Below are 24,594 nucleotides of genomic sequence, written 5' to 3'. Positions count from 1 at the left end.
TGACCTATGAGAGGGAGGTTGGTGGCAGACCTCAAGGATGTGGGGGTTCCTCTCCAGGTGCTCACACTTCCATGCCACAGCAGAGCCCTCGGTCAGAGCCCCACCGGAGTCCACACCCAAGTGAGATAGACGTCTCAACTCCTGCACAGCCGCAGGAGCAGCAGACTGTTGACGAGCCCTCACAGGCTCGCCACCCCAGAGGACGCCCGCCAAAGGTATTGAGACAGGAGCAGCAGGAAAGTGAGCAAGGGGCCTCCACATCTGCTGAAGCCACAGGGGAACCACGACGTAGGAGCACGCGTAAGAGGAAAATAAAGCACAAGTAGTCACATGGGTAGTCACTTGGGTGAAATTTTATGTATTGTTAAAAAAAAGCCATCAGATGAATTCTGTCAATAAAAAGTCTGATGGCTACTGCTGTATTTGTGGCGTGTGTCATTTCGCGAATGGGTCTTTCACATTGAGGGCTTAGGATTACTCGCAATTGTCAGTATGCTGGACAAATAGCTAGGAATCCGCAGTGTCTTGGCCATTGTCGATGCTCAGGTAAGATGCTGCGAGGCAAAAGTGCTTGATTGGCTAGGCTAAGCAAATCTGGCCAGGATGAGTGCGTTCCTTGCATCCCGGGCAGCAATGTCCTGGCGTAATGCTGCCGCTGGTTTAGTCCTCTGCAGGATGGTCATTTTCACCCTCCTCCTCCTCATCATCATCTGAGGAGGATATGTGAGGAGCCACTTGGTCTTCAGGAATCTGCAAGCCACGACACTGTGCCATGTTGTGAAGTGCACAGCAAACCACGACGATTCTGGAGACCCTGGCTGCTGAGTACTGTAGGGCTCCACCTGATCTATCCAGGCATCTGAAGCGCATCTTCAGCAAACCGATGGTTTGCTCGATAATGGATCTGGTGGAAATGTGGCTGGAGTTGTAGCGCTCCTCAGCTTCATTGGCTGGCCTCCTCAACGGCGTCATTAGCCAAGTCCTCAGGGGATAGCCCTTGTCTCCAAGTAGCCATCCGTGAAGTTGGTCTGGCAGTCTGAATAGCGGAGGCACACTAGACTGGCGCAGTATGAAGGACTCATGGCAACTGCCAGGGTACATGGCACAAACATGCAAAATCTCCTTGTGGTCACACACCAGCTGAACATTAAGGGAGTGGAAGCCCTTGCGGTTGACAAAAATACCTGGATTGCGATGGGGCCACGTGTGCAGTCAACGATGCCCTGCACCCTTGGAAAGTCTGTCAGATGAGCTAATCCAACCACTCGCGCCGTCACACTTGCGAGATCCTTGGTGAAATGGATGTGATTGTGCGCGAGGGCAAAGAGGGCATCGGTCACCTGCATGATGCAAGTGTGTGCGGCCGCCTGGGAAATGCCGCTGATGTCTGCTGATGATCCCTGGAATGAGCCTGAGGCAAAATAGTTGAGTGCGGTGGTGACTTTGATGGCCACTGGTAAGGAGTGTCCACCTGGTCCTCTGGGCAGCAGGTCTTGCTGTAGCATTGCGCAGATGTCAGTCACTACCTCTTGCAAAAGTCGCAGCCGCCTTTGGCGCTGCTGCTCAGTCATGTTGAGGTAGCTGACGCTGTGTCTGTAGACCGTTTGGGGGGTATCTCCTGTGCCGACGGGTTTCCAGACGCTAGCCCCTTCTGGCCTGTGCTGCCTCAGGTGGGTGAGCAGCAGCCTGTCGCTACTGCTGGTGCTGCTGTTGCTGGTGCTGCTGTTGTTCCTGGTTCTGCTGCTGCCGCGCCTAGTGCTCAAGCTCCTCTAATGCCCAGAAGGGAAGGAAAAAAATGGCTCCCATGCTTCTGGCATATGCCTCCGTTGAGGAAGCGCTGAGTGAAGGTGGCGAGAAGGGTTTCCCAGGACTTCACACTGGAGATGTGTGTGAGGCACCAACCTTCCACAGGTGTGGTTAAGCCTGGTAAAAGTTGCCCCAGGCCTGAGACAAAAAATCCTGCCACCTCTTTAATGGTTGACCTGCAGCTGATAGTCAACAAGCCAATAGTGCTCCCGCCAGGTTTCACAGTCGTGATTCCCACCAGGCGTGTTTTACGTGGGAAAAGGGTTAAAAGTGCAAGGGACTGTTAAAATGTCATTATAGAGGCCATTTAGTGGTGATTAAGGGCCTTAAAGACCAGTCCCGCCTGTTGGATGCGGGACGAATTCGGGACCATCAGACACGCCTGAGTAAAAATGGCTCGGAGTCGGGAACCAGTCGGTGGGGGGGGTCCCGACAGCCAGTTTTTGGGTTTTTTTTTTTTTTAACTCCCCGCACGCCTCCAAGCCCGCCTCCACGGCTCCGTTAAAATCGAGGCCCATGTGTCTCCCCTTGTCCAGATTGGGAGACCTGAGAACTCCTCTCCAGGCCATCTCCTTCTGCAGGGTAGCACAGGGAAAACAGGACATGGCCCCACTTTAACTCCTGTTGGAAAGTGCATTGGTGTGGACAGTAGCTGAAACAGGACGGGGTTTGGCTGAGATCCTCCCCTTATGCTTGAATAGAACACTCACTATCTAGGCATATGAAGAATGCTCACTTGGGTGAGGTACCAGAAAGTGAATGGTTGTCATGGAATCCTGCCCAAGCAAGGGTCAGCACCTTCAGGAGAGAATAGACATTTAAAAAAAAAAACAATAGCAGCTGCATTATTTTGTGACCAGGTCTGTTTTTTGTATAGGTATCCATGGAGAAGCTGGTATCGAGCGGATAAAGGTGAGATACCTTTTAAACAGTGAAATACAGGAGAGATGCCTAATTTACTGAGCTCATGTGATGTACATTAGAGGAAATAAAAGGTCATTGTCAATTAAATTCTGTCATTACAGCAGACAATACTGTACACTGAATTGCTTGCTTTGTGCAACAGCACCTCACCAACAAGCTGAGCAGAAGACTCGGACATCTGCCACTGCTGGCCTATAAGTGGGCCTTGAGTGATGAGATTGGTGGTGGTTGGCTCATTGCCCCCATTTTCCTTCCTTCCCCACTTGGTTTAGTATCTGTGCTCTTGGAAGGCTTTTCTGAGATTGGAATACTACTTTAGTTAATTTGTGGTCCTGTTAATGTTATATACTGCTTATATGTGTCAGCTGTGGCTCAATGGTAGTACTCTTGCCTTTGAGTCAGAAGATTGTGGGTTCAAGTCCCAATCCAGCGACTTGGGGACAAAATCAAGGTTGACACTTCAGTGCAATACTGAGGGAGTGCTGCACTTTTTCGGTTGAGTTGTTAAACCGAGGCCCCGTCTGCCCGCTAAGGTGGCGCAAAACATCTCATGGAACCATTTTAAAGAATAGCAGGGGAGTTTTCCCCGGTGTTCTGGCCATTGTTTATCCCTCAACCAACATCACTAAAATAGTGAAATCATTTATCATTACATTGCTGTTTGTGGGAGCTTGCTGTGTGCAAATTAGCTGCCATGTTTCCTACATTACAACAGTGACTATACTTTAAAAGTACTTAATTTGCTGTAAAGCTGAGGTTGTGAAAGGCACTATATAAATTCAAGTTCTTTCTTTAACAGACAGACATCAACACAAGTTGTACCCAATACATATTGTTCATTGTCTACACTCTGCCCCTAGGTGACATTATAGGCAGGCACTGGGTAAACTCTATGTATTCTGACGACACCCAGCTCTATCTCTCCACCACCATTCTTGATCCAATAACTGCTTGCGTGCTGTCAGACAGGCTGTCTGACATCAAAACTTGGACGAGTCGCAATTTCCATCAACTGAATATTGGGAAGACCAAACCCCATCTGCTGCTGAAGTCTTTATCCACGCTCTTGTCACCTTTAGATTTGACTACTTCAATGCTGTCCTCACAACCTCCACCCTCCACAAACTGCAACATTTGTCCAAATTAGCTGCCTATGCATATCCTGCCCTGTACTAAGTCCCACTTGCCATTATCCCCTTTCCTACTGACCTTTACTGGCTTCATGTCCCTCAATGTATTACATTTAAAATCCTTGTCCTCATCATCATGGCACTACCCCATTCTATATGTGCAACTTCCTCCAGCCTTATATTTCCAACTCCACCCTTTGATCCTCTGATTCTGGCCTTTTGTGCATCCCTCCCTCCCTCCTTCCTTTGCCCCATCATTGGTGGCAGACCCTTCAGCTACCTTGGCCCTATTCACTGGAATTCCTTTCCTACATCACACTATCTCCACTTTTCTCCTCCTCAAAAATCTTCTCAAAACTCATCTTTTAGGCCACCCTCCCTCCATAGCTTAGTGTCAGTTTATGTCAATTTTCATTTGGGATGTATTTTATGTTAAAGGGATTATAAAAATGTTATATAAAGTTGGCATTTGTTTTGGGGGAAGGAACCCTGTCTCACTAGTGTGGACACTTCAAGATGGTAGTCAAATTGAAACATAAGATGCAACTCCTACATTCGGCCATCCCTGTAATGGTACAGGTGATAGTTCCTCACTTTGTCTCTGTAATGGTACAGCCAGTGGCTACTTACCTGTCCGTTTCATGGTACAGCAGTCGCTTCCTCACCCTGTCTCTTTAATGGTGCAGCTGATGATTCCTCACTCAATCCCTGTAATTGTACAGCTGTTTGATTTTTTTTCTCTTCCCCAGATAATATCAGCTGATGAGGTGATACAAAAAATAATCGATCACATGACAAATCCCTCTAATGAGTCCCATCTGAGTGTGAAAGCCGGTAAGTACAAAGCGAGGTGTGGGTGGCTTCGACTCCTCTAATAGTGCTATGTATCGGAGGAGCTACTCTGTGCTAACCCTTGGAAACAGTAGACTGCGTCAAACTAGCCACCATTTCTCTAATGCTTATCATACTACTGGAATGTTTGGAAGCAACCAGAGCTTCACCTGCACCTGGAAAAAAATTCTAACTCTAGTACAGGAAACTTTGTTATATCCGGCACCGATGGGACCGAGCTGTTGCCGATCTATCAAAACTGCCGGACATACAAAGTTAATGCTGAAGCATACGGAGATTTTCATCTCCGTATCTGACAACAAACACTGTTGCTTAGCAACAGCTTCAAACAGTCGGCCCGCACCTTGGAAGCGCCTCTGTAGCTTAGCAACAGCTTCAGAGAGACTTTCCAAAGCCTGACTGTTGGAAAAAAAAGCCACGAGAAGAAAAACAACCTAACAGAATGGCTCCTGATTTCTGCTGGTAGATCGAGGTTTCCAGACATACAACCTCCGGATAAACCAAAGTCTCCTGTAAGAAGATTTCTTGATATATATTAATGACTTGGACGTGGGTGTAAAGGGCACAATTTCAAAATTTGCAGATGACACAAAACTTGGAAGTATAGTGAACAGTAAAGAGGAGAGTGATAGACTTCAGGAATACAGACAGGCTGGTGAAATGGGCGGACACGTGGCAGATGAAATTTAACGCAGAAAAGTGTGAAGTGATACATTTTGGTAGAAAGAATGAGGAGAGGACATATAAACTAAATGGTACAATCCTAAAGGGGGTGCACGAACAGAGAGACTTGGGGGGGTATGTGTGCACAAATCGTTGAAGGTGGCAGGGCAGGTTGAGAAATCAGTTAAAAGGGCTTATGGGATCCTGGGCTTCATAAATAGAGATCTAGGGCTGGATTTTGTCAATGGGGAGCTTTTGGAGGCAGGTCTCCCACTTGTTGGGTTTTAGTCCCGCCTCCATCGACTTCTGGCCAACCCACGCTATTTTCCCTTGATTGACCTTGTTAAGCCCGCCCAGCGGGCTTAGCAGGCCAATTAAGGGAAAGCCAGTTACAGGTGACATCAGCGAGTGCTGTTTCATCTGTCAAGAGCTTTTGACAGATGAAATGTCATCGTTTGACAGCTCTGTGAAACTGTCAAACACTGACAATCTGTCTTCTAAGTTGTGTCTTTACTCAAGACTCAATTAGAAAGCCTTCCTGACCAGAAAGCAGAAGGCTGCAGCTTTTGACAGTTCAGCGGCCATTCTGCTTTCTGTGCTGGTGAGCTGAGGGACTCCCGAGACCTGAAGGGAGGAAGCCTGCAGGAAGAAGTAAAGGTAAGTAAAACTTATTAAAACACTTTACACACACCTCACACTTACCTCTGCACACATGCACCCATTACTCACCTGCACACTGGACATCTCAGCCCCTCCGACCCCCGCAAACCGACAGCCAGCCTCGCTGACCTTGGCGAGGTTCGGAGCCGTCGGGAAGCCCACACTTCAGGGCTCAAAATAGGGATTAACCAGAAACCTGCCTGTTAACTACCTGTTAACAGGCAGTTAATTGGCATTAATCCCCTTCCTGCCTTGAGGAGGCGGGACCCGGCGCGGGTCGGCTACCCGCCTCCTGGCAAGATGCCATTTTCCCAGCAGTCCCGCCTCCAAACCTGCCTCCCCAGGGCTGGCAAAATCCAGCCCATGAGGGGTAGAATTTTCACTAGCCTGATGGTAGACTGGGATAACTGAGACAGTTTCAGCGATCACCTACTGTTATGATTATGTGTTGTTGTAGAAAGTTTTTAAAAGTAACAAACCTTGCATGCATTGCTGAATATTTCATAAATGCTAGAAAAGATCTTTGTGACTTGCCTGGGACACAGATCTCTTAAAGCATTTAAAGTGAACTCAAGCTGAACTTTGAGAGGGTACTGGGCAGTAGTTTAGCGACTAAACAGCATTTAATTACTGAGTATGGGGTTAGAAACGATATGGAATTAGTGTCTCAGTTCTGAAGTGTGGGGTTACAATCTTAGTCATGGAGATGGCGTAGTGCTTTAAAGTTGGTGTCCCTGACTAGATTACGGTGGAAAGTTCTAATAGTGGTTCCTTACATCACAGATTTCAGCTGGATATGTTGGTTACTTGTCCTGTTTACTGAGTTTAATTTTACTCTCTGCCTCTAGGGGATCATATTGTGCTGATTGTGAACAATCTTGGAGGGTTGTCCTGTCTGGAACTGAGTATTGTGGCTAACTCTGCAGTTAGCTATCTGGGTAAGTTTAAAAGGATTTTCATCCTCGACTCATGACCACGGTCAGACATGTGAAGTCAGGGGACAGGGAGCACAATGGATAGCAAGCTGGCTACAAAACATAATACAGAGAGTAGGGGTTAAAGGTAGTTACTCATACTGGCAGAAGGTGGGAAGTGGTGTTCCACAGGGATCGATGTTGGGAGCGCTGCTGTTCACTATTTACATAAACGATTTGGACTCTGGAATCAGAAGTACAATTGCAGAACTTGAAGATGACACCAAATTAGGGGGTATAGTTAATACTGAGGAAGACTGCAACAAAATACAACAAGACATCAATAAATTTGCAGGATGGGCATGTAAATGGCTAATGAATTTCAATATAAATAAGTGTGATGCGGTGCATTTTGGTAGGAGGAATAAGGAGGCCACATACTCCTTGGAAAATAAGTCTAAATGGGGTAGAGGAGCAAAAGAATCTGGGGATATACATTCACAAATCATTAAAAGTAGCCATGCAAATTAGCAAGGCCATAAAAAATGCAAACAGCACAGTGGATCCTTTCGAGAGGAATAGAATTGGAAAGCAGGGAATTTATGTTAAACCTGTATAGAACCTTGGTTAGATCACACTTAAAAGTACTGTGTAAAGTTCTGGTCTCCATATTACAAAAAAGGATATAGAGGCACTGAAGGTGCAAAAAAGATTCACAAGGATGATACTAGAACTGAGGTATTAACTATCAGGAAAGACTGAATAGACTGGGGCTCTTTTCTCTAGAAAAGAGAAGGCTGAGGGGTTACCTAATAGAGGGCTTTAAAATTATTAAGGGTTTTGATAGGGTAGAGGTAGAGATGTTTCCACTTGTCGGGGAGTCCAAAACTAGGGGCCATAAATATAAGATAGTCACTAATAAATCCAATTAAGAATTCGGGAGAAAAGAATGGTTAGAACATGTAACTTGCTGCCACATGGAGTAGTTGAGGTGAATATCATAGATGTCTTTAAGGGGAAGCTAGATAAGTACATAGGGAGAAAGGAATAGAAGGATGTGCAGATATGGTTAGATGAAGTTGGGTGGGAGGAGGCTCGTGTGGGGCATAAACATCGGCACAGACCAGTTAGGCCAAATGGCCTGTTTCTTTGCTATTAATTCTATGTAAAGACACAGCATTTTATAACCTAAGGAAGGACAGGCGTGGCAGGTTGACCGCAGGATGGGGATAGTCATATATGCAGCTGAGGCTGGCTTGTGTGCATAGCTCACCAAAGGATTGCTGATGCATCTAAGTTGAAAGATACTCAATTTTAATAACGCCATATTTTATTTCCAGTGACTGGCGTTAAAACCCATGTTTTGTACTGTGGGGAGCAGATGCAATCCTGGCACTTACTCCTGTAATGGTAAATTGCTGAGCTTCTACATAGAAGCCTGCATTGTGGCTGTTTCTCTTGAGAGATCCAAACCACATACGGACAGTTGGGTTTTGAATCTCCACAGGACAGAATACAACATCATCAGCCAGAAGCATTAACTGGATTTAGGAGCTTTGCCCAAGACACTCTTCAGTGGATCTTAAAGCTGAAATTATGGAGTCTCATGTCAACCAACAACTTGCATTTATATAATGCCTTTAATGCTGTAAAATGTCACAAGGTGCTTCATAGGCGCATACGCAGACATATATATTAATGAATTGGATGGAGCAATTGATTTGTATATCCAAGTTTTCAGATGACACTAATTTAGGAATCCAGAAGAACCGGGCATAATCTTAAAATTAGAGCTAGGCCGTTTAGGACTGAAATCGGGAAGCATTATTTCACGCAAAAGGTAGTGGAAATCTGGAACTTTCTTCCCCTAAAAGTCTGGATGCTGCAACAATTTAAGTTTTAAAGACCGAGATTGATCGATTTTTGTTGGGTAAGGGTATCAAAGGATATGGGACAAAGGCAGGTAAATGGAGTTGAGGTACGGATCAGCCATGATCTAATTGAATGGCGGAATAGGCTCAAGGGGCTGAATGGCCTACCCCTGTTCCTAGGAGTTCATCAGCCTGTCAGCCCAAATAGATTGTGACACGGGGACAGCAGAAGAAACCAGTTGATGTTCTGCACTTCCAACACCAGAGATGGCCAGGACAGAGATCAGACAGTAAGCTATGGTTATTTGGTACACTGATCTCCCATTTTTGCCAATGGGAAAAGGAAGAGAGAAAACACACTATACAGATGGACAGCCAGTGGTGGAAACAAAATCCTGTCCCTGTGCCTTAGGCTCAGTCTAAATGACAATTTGAGGAAAAGGAAGCAAAGCATAATGGTTATGTTGTAACTGAAATCCTGGAGTTTTTTTTAAAGTTGCCACACAAGAGAGTCTGGATCTAAATTAGTAGATCCAAACCTTTTTCGTCCAACCACAATTGCTGTGGTCTTCAGCAATATAACTAGGCCTCCCAAATTACAAGTTGGGGCAGCAGGAGGTCTCTTCCTAAACAGTACTACTGTACAACAAATGGCCCAACCTGCAAAGATTGTGGTCATTAAAGGGTCTGGGGCTGAGATCAGATGTGACTTAAATGGGATACATTAGAGCCGTGTTGAGGTTGGGAGATCAGCCAAGATATCAAAAAAAAGGAGTATAACTAGGCTTCTCAAATTGCAACTTAGAGCAGCAAGAGGTCTAAGTCTGTTATGGACTCCTGCTTCCTCTGCCCTCTCTCTGTCTCTGTCTGTCTCATTCTGCCTTTCTGACACTCATTTTCACATTCTCTCACACACAACTCTCGTGCTCTCTATTGTTAACACGTCTTTGCTTCTGCACTTTCACTTTTGTTCTGTTACTTGCACTCTCGCATTCGTATTCTGATGACAATCTTGTGCACATTTGGTCTACATACTCATGAGTTCTCTCACATTCCCTTTTCTCTTGTACTCTTTCTATTCACAGTCCTCTTTCCTTATTTCCATCTGGTCTGCTCTGCCTGTGCTAGATTCAAACCAGGCCCAGAAAGTAAAAGGACATAATCTAACCTGTAGTGGCATCTCAGTCTACAGAATGAAAGCAATAACATTTCAATCTGTATTGATATAAATTCCAGGTACAGGCACCATCCCTGCTCCCAAAATCGCTTTTGACCCATGCTATCTTCTTAATGTGAATATGTGTTTTGCAATTATTTTTTTTTTTTAAATGGCAGAAATGCAGTGCCAAATTGAAGCCCTTTAACGAGTGAATTCTAAACGTTGTGTAGAGTGAAGGAACGTCTAATTTTTCTGTAGTAATGTAGATCTTTTCTGGGCATCTCTTACAGAGAGTAAGGAAGTCATTATAGAAAGGGCCTACATCGGGTCCTTTATGACAGCCTTGGAAATGGGAGGAACTTCTCTGACCCTGATGCAAGTGGATCACGAAGAACTGAAACTCCTGGGTGAGTGCTTTTGGGTGAGATCTGCTACAGAATATACATCTCTTATTCGTAGCTAGAGCAAGACACTGACTGGGCAGCCCAGAGATGGAGGGTTTTGGTGCACTGTCAGGCTATGGGATGGAGTGATAGGACAGTCATTCTTCCCTATACCACTTAGGTTCCAGAACTCGAGCTAGACTATTTCAGCTAGGTGTTGGGTGAAAACAAGTCAATTCTGCCAAACACTCCTCTCCCAGAGTATTGTTGTGTAAGTTCTGCAGCCTGAAATTCCAGGGATCCTGCTCTACAGCCATAGTGTGGTGGAACAGGCCTCCGATGCTGGAGAGGACATTAACCTCGTCCCAAATCCTGGGGACAGGTCATTTTAATAAAGTGGGTGGTCCAGCACCTGAAGAGGTGCAACAGAGACCCCACCCAAGAATTTCTACCCCCTAGTGTCCAGTCTAATTTACCTAAACTTCAATAGATACTATACTTCAAAGCACTTCATTGCATGTCTAGAACTTTGGATTGTTTCTGAGAGATGTGCTAAGTGCAATATAAATGCAAGTTTTTCTATTACCACAACTTATCAAATAGAGCATAGTCTTCAATGTATCCCCTCAAATCCACCCCTGATCCTATAGCGCCACTTTCCTGTCTAAGACTGTCGTTATTATTCTATGCCTGCTATATTGCAACAGTTCCTCATTCTAAATACTTAACCATGTGTATCTCTGTGCATTAGCATCGGTGCATTGCAATGATTCCGAACATAGTGAATTCCTATCTTGGGATGGAGAAATGCACTGGACTGGGAGAAAGGGGATGCAACTGAAAATCAGTGGGAAGGTTCCTTCACCGGATCCTAGGGCACCATCGCTTGCCTCCTTATGATGCAGTATTGTCAGTTGTCTGGAAACAGTTCATCTGACTTATCTGAGCAGAACATGGGGGAAAGCACTAAAATGTCTCTCTCTTGCAGAAGTGTTAAGTAGCCTGTGCTTTGAAAGGTGATATAAATAATTGTTCATTCTCACAACTGTCTGAAAGCTTTCAAAAGGCCCTGATCTGGGATACTGTACCTTTTTAAAAGCTCACCATATTCCCATCCATTTATTTATCCTCTCATTTTGATTGGTTCATCTTAGCTAATGGTTCAGATGAGAAAGGAGCTCACAGACACCAGTGTAGTATGCAGCTGAACAGAGTTTGTTCTTACTGGCATTTGTAGTCGTTATTCTTTCTACAGAATTTCTCCTGTTGCCCCTCTTTTGTAGGCACTGACTCATGCAATACAGTTTGGTGATTAGTGGCGCCCTCTAGAACCTCACCCAAATGGACGTTCTTCATGTGTGTTTGGGCCATTCAACTGTAGGGGAAGGAGTATAGTACTATAGCTGAGTCTAATCCTTAATCGCCAGTTATCCCCACATGTGCTTACTTCCGAAGGCAAACAGGCAGGAGTTTTGAGCTGTTTTTGTGGCACCTCCATGACACTTTGACTGAGATCAGCCAACAGCAGAGACCAAAGATGAGATATGGGACCTTCTTGGTCTGTATGGTTTATTACCGCAAGGAGTGCATTTATTAAGCCATTGCAGAGGAAGTGGGAAGTCAATTTTTTGGGCTAGTTTTGTGTTACCAGATTGTCTTACATCAATGGGCAATGACGAGAGATGCATCTGTTCAGTGTATCTGTTCAGATATGCTTTTCTGCAACAAAATTCTACTCTTTATTTTTCTTACAGACTCACATACTTCAGCCCCCGGCTGGGCCAATGTAGCGAAACATAGTCTGGTGCGGAAATGCAGGAGTCTGAGTGTCCCTTACTTAGCACCTGAGAACACAGATACACCACCTGGGTCAGGTAGAGGCTGCTCACGTTATTTATGTGGTGTGTGAAAGTGTTATTGTGAAGTGAAATGTAACTGTACCATACTCAAGACAGTGTCGGTAACGAGACAAATTTAAAAAAAAGTAGACAGCAAGGGTGAGACCAACAGTGAATGGAATCAGTGAGAGCAAGAATGACTGGGGTAGAGAGAGAGGAAGAGTGATGGAGACAGTGAGGGAGCAAGAGTAATGCAGAATCTGTGAGAAGCAAAACTATGATTTCTTTGCACTATATGTTCCATTCAAATTCAGTAATACTTGAATATTGTATGGCTTACAGCGTAATATAATGAGCATTTTTGAGATATCGATGTGTACTCAAGCGTTTATGATAGTCTTCAGCACACTTGAATTGTATTTTCTCTGTAATAACATACTATAAAAACTTCCACCATTAAATAAAGATGTAATTTGCTTCTAATTGTTTTAAGGAATTACTGACTCATTCCAGCAGTTAGTAAATGTTTATTTTGGAAGCATCAGCTTGGCTCAGTGGTAGCACTCTCACCTCTGAGTCAGGAGGTTGTGGATTTGAGCATATAATCTATGTTCAAACTTCAGGCATTACTGAGGTTGTGCTGTGTTGTTGAAGATGTGTCTTTTGGATAACATGTTAACTCCAAGCCCCATCTGCCTGTTCAGTGGATCTAAAAGGTACGAAGAAGGACAGGGAGTTCTCCTGGTGTCCTGTCGATATTCCTCCCTTAACTAACAGTAGTAAAACAGATTATCCAGTCATTTATCTTATTTTCTGTTTATGGTGCTGTGCACAAATTAGCTGCCATGTTTGTCTTCAAAATAACAGTGACTAGGCCTATACTCTCTGGAGTTTAGAAGAATGAGATGTGATCTTATTGAAACATAAAAGATTCTGAGGGGGATTGACAGGGTAGATGCTGAGAGATTGTTTCCCCTGGCGAGAGTGTCTAGAACTGGGGGGCATAGTCTCAGGATAAGGGGCTGGCCTTTTAAGACTGAGATGAGGAGGAATTTCTTCACTGAGTTGTGAATCTTTGGAATTCTCTGCCCCAAAGTGCTGTGGATGCTCAGTCGTTGAGATAGATAGATTTTTGGACTCCAGAGGAATTGAGGGATATGGGGATAGGGCAGGAAATTGGAGTTGCAGAAGGATGCTTGTAATGTGAATCAGCATTGAGCCAGGATTCAGGAAGAGAATGAGGGTGAAAATCAAGCACCTGTGGCCAGCACTTAAAATGAAGCATATGTCTTGGACCATCATTGAGGATTTTTTCACCTTGAGACCTGCACAGGTTCTTTACAGCGATCAAAAGGACAGAATTCAGTGTCAAATATCTTGGTTTAAGTTAACCTGCTACTTTCTATTATACAAGAGTTTTCTTGTTTTGTTTTGCAGAATAAATTCAATTTTGGGTTAATAAACAAATGACCACAATCTTGGTACTTATTCAGTGTGATGCACTGTTGTGCGGTCTCCTTGTGCTAGGCATGATCACATAATCTCTCTCTAATGCACTATTTCTGAATAACACCCTCATGGTAGGGGCAGGTATGGAGGCTTACGATGAGGTCTTTTGTGAAGCATCTTGTGATTATGAAGGCCGGCTGTGTCTATTAGTCTGTCCGATTCTGGTTGCAGGGCCCTACTTGCTTTCAATGCCATTTGTATCACTTGCCCAGAAGCAAGTGCTGCCAAAAGACTGGCAGTGACTTGGCAATTCCTGTTCTTTTCCATTCTGTTGGAGGCCGGGTCCTGAAGGTGTGTACTGATCTCTCTGAGCAGAGATCCTTGCATTGCTGCCAACTCTTTAAATCCACTCAATGATTGTCCCAATTCCAAACAGGTTGAAGTCGGCCTTAATGATGGCTTTGGATGTCTCATCATCAATATTCCCGATAGTTGTCCCAACTGTGCTCGCCATCTGCACGTCTGAGGTCTCCTATGCCAATGAGTGTGATGATGTTGTTGCACCACGGCAGTTTACAGAGCAGAGAACCATTGCTCCAAAACAATTCAGATTTGGTAGTAAAATTCGCAATGGTACTCAGACCAACTTGCGTCATGCCCTGCAGTGGCAGTAATGAAGAGTTTAACCATTTATGTTCATGAAGTAGCCTCTGTTTCATAGCTAATCTGTGAACTCAGCAGCAGTCTGCGCCTGTAAATTTGACCCTTGTTCATCTACTATCTGTTACTCAATTATGCAAAGGGTAGGGGGATGTTGGTTTCAAGCTGGCAAGTGGTTAGATTGATCCCTGAATACTGGGGCCAGCTGAACGATTGATTCAGCTGTCCCATGATGTAAGGATGGCACTTCTTATTTTCAAGTATTTTCCACACATTGTTGATAAGAGCTTTGTGAATACCTGATTTTGGGCCCTAATGTAGATGACTTTAGGATTGGTATTGCATTATTTCAATGATTTAATAACTGAGACATCCGTCACAGGTACCAACTATTTGTACATATAGAATATTACAGTGAACAAGGATTGAAGCCCGTGCCTTACATTTCATTTCAACTGCTTCACAGGTCCTTTTGTGGATAAGGCGCGGTCAGTCTTAGACATGATCTCCACCACTCTGCTTCAAATGGAGGAAGAACTGAATGAACTGGATAGGGAAGCAGGAGATGGTGACTGTGGCATTACACATGCAAAGGCAGCAGAGGGTCAGTTACTGAAAAAGTGCAACTCTGGGAATTTGGAAATAAATGTTGATAAAAAGTTGGCAGTACTATTTGGATGATTTGGGATCTTTGGGATCAACAATCTGTATGTTCAACTAAATTTAAACCACACCCAATCACTGACTCAGTCCTTTCCGCGTGAGCAATGTGTACACTGACTGATGGCGCTCAGTGACTCATTCAGAAATATCTCTGTATAGTAATGTCTATCAGTCCCTCCCTCAAAGATACAATAATGTAACTCCTGCACCTCGTGCATTGTTTCCAGAGTTATTTCATATGAACATTGTAAAACACAATTTATTTTTAATTGCTATGAGAATGAGAAATTACAATAAAGCCCATTCCATTTATAGAGTGCCTAAAACCTGTATTGTGGACTGTACGCAACCCAGTTAATCTACTGACAACTTCCTTTTCTTCATTATAATAGTTATATGTTCCCAGCAGCTCAGGAGCATAATTTTCTACACAATATTTAATCATCTCTGTCCTTATGCCCTAAATTCTGTTCGCAAACAGGCATTCATCCTGCTTTTTTTTCAATTTTTTTTCCCCTTTTGCCGAGTATAGTTCTACAGGATCTGGGAATGCCTTGGTACCTCATCCAAGCAACCACTGTTTACATGTGAGTGCAGACAGTAAATGCTGGCAACCTATTCAACCTGTGCGGTGTTGCAAGCTCGCAAATTCTATCCTCTGCTAATATCCGTGTACACGCACACTTTCCAGCAGGAATCACTGGATAGTGATCAGGAACAGGAACCTTGACTGATTTTTTCCCCCCCAGCTAATGCCAATACTGCCACTGAATTTAGCTTACTTAGCACAGAACAGGAATGGAAGTTGCAGCCTCCCTTTTTTTGTGTGGTTCAGTATATCGGGCAGTGCATTTACCAACTGAGTCATCAAGGATGTTTAAAAAGTTTTGATCAACGCAACAATAACTGCATCCATTTCTTACTCATTCACTAAATTGCCTAGCTCTCCTCCCAATGCAGTCTGTTGGAGTCTGGAAGTAATTTAAGAAATTTGTGCTCCTGGCATGGAGTTTTGCCCGCATGAAGCACATAGTGATTATTCAGGTGGAGAGATCAGTGGGCCGTGCAGGATTTCTAACATGAAAAATCCTAAAAGAGCTGCCAATTTCGGTGCTTGAATTCCCAGTGTGAGATTTCAGCACCATGCCGGGAATGCAAATCATTAAATTTATCATTTAGAAGTCTACCAAGGCTGCAGCAGTATGATGTACTGGTCAGACCTCAATTGGAGTACTGTGTGCCAATTTTGTCACCACATTTCAAAAGGGGCAGACAGACATTGGAAAAATACAGAGAAGAGCAAAAGAGTCATCTCCGTTGTAATTGAGATCATCTATAAAGAAATATTAGCAAGAAGGGGTGGTAAATATCAGTGTTACAGTGAGGGGCACGAGGTATGTCAGAGGGTGCTAAAATGAGGATGGAGTATATGTAATCGTGTTACAGTAAGGGATGTAGCAGATATGTTTTACATTAAGGAGTTGGGGTCTTGTTTGTAAAACCTCCTGATATCTGAGAATCTTTCTTTTTCACTCACAGCCATTAAGAACTTGTTGACGTCTAATGCAGTTCCTGGCAATGGTCATCAGCTTCTTTTGTGCCTAGGCAGGATAATGCGAGAACATATGGGTGGGACATCAGGAGCGGTAAGTCTAAATGATGATTCTATTTCTAACCAGCATATAGAGCAAAAAAGTGAAGTAGTAAAGAGTGACCCTATGGTTGGGCTAAAAGAACCACAATAGACATTCATTTTATTTACTTGTAGACAAAAATTTAACTGAGCCAGCCACATAAGTACTGTGGCTACAAGAGTAGGTCAGAGGGCTGGGTATTCTGTGGTGAGTGTCTCACCTCCTGACTCCCCAAAACCTTTCCACCATCTACAAGGCACAAGTCAGGAGTGTGATGGAATACTCTCCACTTGCCTGGATGAGTGCAGCTCCAACAACACTCAAGAAGCTCGACACCATCCAGGACAAAGAAGCCTGTTTGATTGGCCCCCCCATCCACCACCTTAAACAGTCACTCTCTCTACCACCGGCGTACCATGGCTGCAGTGTGTACCATCTACAAGATGCACTGCAGCAACTTGCCACGGCTTCTTCGACAGCACCTCCCAAACCTGCAACCTTTACCACCAAGGGCAGCAAGCGCATGGGAACACTATCACCGCCAAGTTCACTTCCAAGTCACACACCATCCTGACTTGGAAATATATCGGCGTTCCTTCATAGTTGCTGGGTCAAAATCCTGGAATTTCCTACCTAACAGCACTATGGGAGTACCTTCACCACACGGACTGCAGCAGTTCAAGGAGGAGGCTCACCACCACCTTCTCAAGGGCAATTAGGGATGGGCAATAAATGCTGCCCTTGCCAGCGACGCCCACATCCCATACACGCATAAAAAAAGTCAGTAGATCAGGTAAATCAGCCAAACTTTTGGTAGTTCAAAATATATAATGTGGAGAAGTGTATTCAGTTCATCTGTTTATTCTAAACTGTAAACACACGGTACTACACTGTCTTCTTCTTCCTGCAGCCTCATTGTGTTGAAATCAAGAAATTACATCATCCTCATCATATTTTCTCTTACTGCAACATAATCCTTCTGCTGAACTCAAAATTGAACTTCATGGACTGGACTCCCTCAGTGTTCTCTTCCTCCTACAATCTTTAGGCTTTTAAAAGTTAACTTTGTGTAAGCTAACCACTACTTCCTCACTTACTTCATCTCTTGCTTTACACTTTGGAACGTTAGTTTGGCTCAGTTGGCATTCTTGCCTTTTGAGTCAAACCCCACTGCAGGATTTTAGCACATAATTTAGGCTGACACTCAGCACAGTGCTGAGAGGAGTGCTGCGTTGCCAGAGATTTTTGTTATTTATTTCTTCTCAGCATATGTGTGACTATTACAAGGACGCATTTATGCTCCTCCCCAGTTGCTTTAGGAAGGTCAAAAGCAAAATACTGCGGATGCTGGAAATCTGAAATAAAAACAGAAAATGCTGAAAATGCTCAGCAGGTCAGGCACCATCTATGGAGAGAGAAACAGAGTTAATGTTTCAGGTCGATGACCTAAATGAATTTGCTGGTGAGCCTTTTCCTTGAATCGCTAAAATCTTTTTCTGATGGTGCTCCCTTGATGGTGTTAGGTAAAAAATTCCAGGATTCTGATCTAGTGACAGTGCAGGACAACTTGGAGGTGATGGTGTTCCCATTAGTTTGCTGCGCTTGTACTTCTTAGAGATCATGGAGTTGGGAGGTACCCAGTTAGATTTGTCCTGTTTTTGTGGATAGAACACGCCTTCATAATTTTCCACATTGTCAGGTAAATCACAGTGTCATAGCTGCAGTGGAACAGTACGATGAGCCGTTAAATCAAGGCTCTGTCTGCCTGTGCAGGTAAATGTGAAAGGTTTCATGACACTATTTGAAGAAAATCGGAGCGTTCACCCAGTGTCCTGGCCAAACATCCTTCCCTCTCAACCTTCACCATCAAAACCGATTAACTGGTCATTCATCTCACTGCTGTTGCATTTGCCTGCATAACTGCACTTCAAAGTGGAGTGCATTGGGATGTTTCTGAGCAACCTGGTCAGGTGCTATATAAATACAAATGTTTTTTCTTAGTCTCCTGCGCCATAGCTTCTGGCTCTTCATTTCAATTTCTCAACACATAAATCCAGGACTTTGAAATACAAGTAACCACACACCATGGTGTCAACAATATCACATTGGGAAGTGGCACAGTGGGACATGACACATGGTAGCAAACAATATCAAACATGCCAATTCCCATTCATATATCGTCCCAAACTCTTAGCCACTTGGAGAGAAAAATTGCCTTCTGACTTAAACTGCTCTTGTTCTCTTTCTCACATCTGAGACAGACACACCATTGTCAGAAGCCTGGGAACAGCCTGGCTGCTTGAAACTCTGATGGGCAATTTAACAGGACCCTTGAAATGATAAGGGGGAAAAGCTTTTGTACTTTTTTCAATACATAGAAAAACATAATCCACTGAGGAATTTTTAAACCACATAATGATTGGTTTTGCAGAAGCTTCCAACCATTAGCATAGAACAAAGATACCTCTGGGATCTTGGCTCATTTCAGCTCTAGCTGATGGAGTGAACATTTCCCCTCAACTGGAATGGTCCAATGTGAAGTGAGATTGGCCTAGTCCTGACCAGCAACACCTGGGCACTAGACCCAATGTCAACATTGCCCAACATTAACTAGGGAATTTGATTCTGTTTTATTGATCATTCTGGTTCCCTGACTCTTTGTTCCCATTCCCTCCAAATTCTAGCTGGTGCTCTTCTCCCTCCCCCCTCAATTTAACCTGCCGCTATTCCTGTCCCTTCCAGTTCAAGCTTGCACTATTCTTCATTCCCTCAGTTCAAGCTTGCACTATTCTTCATTCCCTCAGTTCAAGCTTGCACTATTCTTCATTCCCTCAGTTCAAGCTTGCACTATTCTTCATTCCCTCAGTTCAAGCTTGCACTATTCTTCATTCCCTCAGTTCAAGCTTGCACTATTCTTCATTCCCTCCGTTCAAGCTGTTGCTCTTCTCCTCCCAATTTCAAACTGGCATTCTTTTCCTGTCTCTTCAGTTAATTATAAAACTCTCCTTTCTCCTCTCTCTTTCTCCCCCTCACACTGTGCTACTAATGACTTAACTCCCTTACTTGTCTGTACTGACCTCTTCTGCTTTGCCCCCTGTTGCTGCTTCAAGTGATTGACACTTCTGCACATTATGGGAATTGTTAATATTGAAAGAAAGAAAGACTTGCAATTATATAGAGCCTATCATAACCACCGGATGTCCCAAAGTGCTTTACAGCCAATGAAGTACTTTTTTTGAAGTGGAGTCACTATTGTAATGTAGGAAATGTGTCAGCCAATTTGTGCTCAGCAAGCTCCCACAAACAGCAATGTGATAATGACCATATAATCTGTTTTTGTTATGTTGATTGAGGGATAAATATTGGCCAGGATACCAGGGATAACTCGCCTGCTCTTCTTCAACGTGTGATCTTTTACGTCCACCTGAGAGAGCAGGCCTCAGTTTAACATCTCATCCGAAAGATGGCACCTCCAACAGTGCAGCACTCCCTCAGTACTGCACCGGAGTGTCAGCCTAGATTTGCAGGAGTGGCAAGGGTGGGGTGGGGTGGGTGAAGGGGAGTCAAGTCCATGCTGATTTTCATCCTCAGATAGGCAAATTGTGTTTCCAAAATGCTGACTATCCATATCAAATATGGATGATTGACATGTACGCAAGCTCCGACAAGGCAGACATATGCCAGCTGACCTTCGAGGAATGGGCAGGCCGCTCCTTTGGCTGAACTCTTTGGAGCGGGCAGGCCTTCCTCTGCGGATGAACTCCCAGCAGGAAGCAAGCCTCCCTCCAGTTGAACATGAATGAACAGGCAGGCCTCCTGACAGCTGAACTCCTGGGACTGGACAGATTTCTGGCTGGTCTCTAAACTTGATCAAGCCTCCCTTTGGCTGACCTCCCTGAAGTGGGCAGGCTTTCTGCTGGATGAACCCTTTGAAGTGGGCAGGGCTACCTCTGGTTGAACTCCCAAGAGTGGACACCTGAGGATTTTCTCTAATGTGCATTAAATATAAGTGGATAAAACTGCTGACTGAGCAATACTAATGGGTCAAATTTTGCATTCAGTTGAAGAACTGAGGCTAGGATAAGGTGCTAATAATTAAATTGGTTCTTAAAGCTAAGTCCTGGATATTGACCACCTGAATGTCTCTGTCTCTTTCTCAAGAATCCAAAAATTAGCATTATTTAATGAGTTGGTATTAATTTCACCTCAGTAGGAGGGTCATTCCACCACTCAGTGAGAATGAGTTGAGAACTTCCTGTTTTTGTGTATTCTGATATTGTTACAGTGGTTTGGAACAGTCCATTTATAATGAGATACCCTTTCTGTTGTAGCTGTACAGTATTTCCTTGATTGCAGCAGCACAAAATCTGAAAGATAACAACAATCCCTCTGCTTGGGCAGCGGCATTGAATTCTGGGATTGAAGCAATGAAGAGGTCAGTATGTGCACAGTCTGACATGATAGGTTAAGAGGGTTCAAAACAAATAAATTCCATGGTGGGATAGGTGGTATTTATCCAAGAGTATGAAGAGTGACTAAGGAGAACACTTCTGAGGCATTGATGGTCATTATGAGGGAGTAACTGGTCACTGGAGAGGTACCTGCACATTAGAAACAGGCCAACATGGCACCCATTTTCAAAAAGGGTGCAAAGCAGATGTAGACAACTGCAGACCAGTAGTCTTACTTCAATATCATGTAAAATAATCAATCACTGGGAGTAAACCTGAGGATTATCCATAGAATAATAGTAAACCATCAGTTAGTAAGGATGCAGAAGAGGAAGTACCTACATGACCAACCTCCTTAACTTTTTGGAAGAAGTGACAACCCAAGTGAACTGTGGAAAATCCTACTTAGACTTCCTAAAGGTATTTGGCAAAGGTCTACACAAGACTATGGCCACGAAATTTGGCACCTTAGCACCGGCAGTTAAGGCCGCTTTGGGAAAAAACATTGTGGCCGCCTCGCTTCCGCCCACTTCTGGCGCGGCCCATGCTGGTCACCATCTTGGTGAGGGCGATAGCGTGGGTAGGACATGTGTGCGCCGGTAGTATGCAGAGTAGGCAGACCGTGATGTCAGTCAGCGTGTAGTGCTGATTTGAAGCACATCCTGCCTTTTTGGACTTCACCGTTCCAATTGACACCCTTTCCTAAACACGCACAGCTGAATGTGCATTAAGCTGCATGAGGGACCCCCACCAGCGCTATTTAAAGGGATATATCCAACTTGTACTGGCCCTTGCAGAGTTTATATGAATTGGTTGTCCCAATTCATGGTGGTCTTCTGCATCCTCCGCAGCTTGGCCATCATGAGGGCGCAGCCCTTGCCACCACTTGCGACCACCTCGGGAGAAGGAGGAAGGGAGGAGGCAACTTGCAAATCCCCTTTCCATACGGGCTGTCTGAGCGCATTAGCAGACTCCAGTTCCAGTGAATGAAACCCCAGATCCCTGTTTCTCAACACTTCCCCACTTTACCATCCCTCTGTCACAGAACATCACAACATCCTCTGGGCCACAATGCTGAAATGAAAGCCACCACAAAACAAACATTCCAAACATAATTTATAAATGATTAATTCCAATATTACATTACAAAGTCAACTAATCATCCTTGTGCTTTCCCTTAGTGTCTGTCTTTTGTGTGCTTTTGCCTATTCCAGTGCTCCCATGAAGTGCTACCCCAGTGGCTGCAGCACAGCTGGTGGAAGGCTGCTGACGTTCCATGATGGACACTGCAGATGGCCTTGCAGGATGACCTCCAGCAGCTCTGGGCCTAGAAGACCTGGCTGTAGACTGCACCACCTTGGATGGGCTGCAGCAGTCTGGGCTGGCTAGCTGACAGGCAACTGCAATAGCATTGACGGAGTGGCAGTGGCTGAAGTACAAATTCTGTTATCCTGAGAGAGGACAGCAGGTTCAAGCTCTACGGAGCCACTGCCACTCCCCGGGGCGACGCCTCAACATTCCTAGCCATCTGTTGGAGGACCGATTGCTGGACTGCTGTGACACCCTATAAGCCCCATTCCACACTCATAAACCCAGCCACAATGGCAGCAGTCTGAACTTGCGTTGCAGCAAACTGAGCCTGCATAACAGAAGTCTGAGCTTCCACTGTAGCACTCAGACGTTGGGTCGCTTCCACTTGTGCTGCAATGGAAATTGCGGCATCTCCTATCACACCTAGCATCATGATTGGGTCCACACGTGCTCTAATGGAGTTGCCCATCACTTCCATCCTGGAAATCATGAGCGCCAAGCTCTGCGCAAAGCCACGAGCCAGATTGGAGCCGGAGTCCTCCATGCTCCTTGACGGTGACAAGAGGCTCTCTCTAGTAGACTTGCCATTTCACCAAGCATTTCTCTGCATGCCCATTACCCTTCTTCTGAAGGCCGCCCCATCGAAGTCTTCATCTCTGCAGCAGAACTCATGTGCGACCTCGCCCTCCAGGGAGCTGGCACCTGCGCTACCCTTTTCCCCTGCCCTGCCTGCAGCTCACTCGTGCCCGGTGACTCACCACGTGCAGATCCCGTCTCTATACCACCCTCTAAAGTTTGCACAGTGCCATTTTCTGAGCTGGTGCCTGGGAGTGTCAGATCAAATGACAGTGTCTATTCTTCTCTGTCACGCTCCTCCTCTACTTCTTCATGCACAGGCTGGGCTGGTTGCAGTTCTTGGGTATCTGAAAGGAGAAAGGCACAAGGGGTAAGGTTGTGATGAGGGGAGGTGGGAGAAAACATGATGTGCATCCTTACACCATCAGCAGCTTGTAAGTGATAAGTGATTGTGAGATATGGGGAAAGAGGGATGTGAGAAGAAGTATTAGTTATAAGCACACCATCATCATTAATGCTTTCAGCCTCGCCGATTGCCGCAGCCTCAGCTACGGCCCCTCCAATTATATCCAGAACTGTCTATTCCAGCTGGGTCAGGTTCTGCAGCCATGCTCGTTAGCTCCTGCTGGCGCAGGTTATGCACCACCTTCGCCGGAAAGGGAAGTGTGCCAGTGAGTGTGGTGCAATGTGTTTCGGTAATGTGCCTGTCATGGATGGATATCTGGCAAGGCGTGAGATAGAAACATAGAAGATAGGAGCAGGAGTAGGCCATTCGGCCCCTCGATCCTGCTCCGCCATTCAATGCGATCATGGCTGATCATCCAAATTCAGTACCCGGTCCCTGCTTTCTCCCCATCCCCCTTGATCCCTTTAGCCTTAAGAAATATATCCAACTGCTTCTTGAATATTATTTAATGTATTGGCCTCTACTGCCTTCTGTGGTAGAGAATTCCACAGGTTCACCACTCTCTGGGTGAAGAAATTCCTCCTCATTTCTGTCCTAAATGGCCTACCCCTTAGACTGTGACCCCTGGTTCTGGACTCCCTGACCATCGGGAATATCCTTCCTGCATCTAGTCTGTCCAGTCCTGTCAGAATTTTATAAGTTTCAATGAGATCCCCTCTCATTCTTCTAAACTCCAGCGAGTATAAGCCCAATCGACCCAATCTCTCCACATACGTCATTCCTGCCATCCCAGGTATCAGCCTGGTGAATCTTCGCTGAACTCCTTCCATGGCAAGAACATCCTTCCTCAGATAAGGCGACCAAAACTGCACACAATACTCAAGATGCGGTCTCACCAAGGCCCTGTACAACCGCAGCAAGACATCCTTATTCCTGTACTCAAACCCTCTCGCTACGAAGGCCAACATGCCATTTGCCTTCTTAACCGCCTGCTGCACCTGCATGCTTACCTTCAGCGACTGGTGCACAAGGACACCCAGGTCTCGTTGCACTCCCCCTTCTCCCAATCTATTGCCATTCAGATAATAATCTGCCTTCCTGTTTTTTCCACCAAAGTGGATAACCTCACATTTATCCACGTTATATTGCATCTGCCATGCTTTTGCCCAATCACCCAACCTGTCCAAATCATCCTGGAGTTTCTCGGCATTCTCCTCGCAGCACACACGCCCACCCAACTTTGT

General features: G+C 44.9%; 1 protein-coding gene across 1 annotated transcript in view; it reads left to right on the top strand.

Annotated features, from left to right (window-relative positions):
• tkfc (triokinase/FMN cyclase) overlaps window positions 1-24,594 on the top strand; it is an 84,899-nt gene that overhangs the window by 41,104 nt on the left and 19,201 nt on the right. Inside the window, exons 7-14 of the mRNA XM_086007662.1 lie at window positions 2,684-2,718; window positions 4,610-4,694; window positions 6,884-6,973; window positions 10,270-10,386; window positions 12,117-12,236; window positions 14,776-14,913; window positions 16,512-16,618; window positions 20,938-21,041. Of these exons, the coding sequence (XP_085863788.1) occupies window positions 2,684-2,718; window positions 4,610-4,694; window positions 6,884-6,973; window positions 10,270-10,386; window positions 12,117-12,236; window positions 14,776-14,913; window positions 16,512-16,618; window positions 20,938-21,041 (796 nt within the window). The remainder of the gene's footprint in view (window positions 1-2,683; window positions 2,719-4,609; window positions 4,695-6,883; window positions 6,974-10,269; window positions 10,387-12,116; window positions 12,237-14,775; window positions 14,914-16,511; window positions 16,619-20,937; window positions 21,042-24,594) is intronic.

Source organism: Somniosus microcephalus, chromosome 15 (genome assembly GCF_052327205.1).
Source record: "Somniosus microcephalus isolate GS21.2 chromosome 15, FLI_Smic_1.0, whole genome shotgun sequence".
NCBI classification, from domain to species: Eukaryota; Metazoa; Chordata; class Chondrichthyes; order Squaliformes; family Somniosidae; genus Somniosus; species Somniosus microcephalus.
The sequence above is the reverse complement of the archived record's forward strand: the minus strand, read 5'-3'. Positions and strand labels throughout refer to the sequence as shown.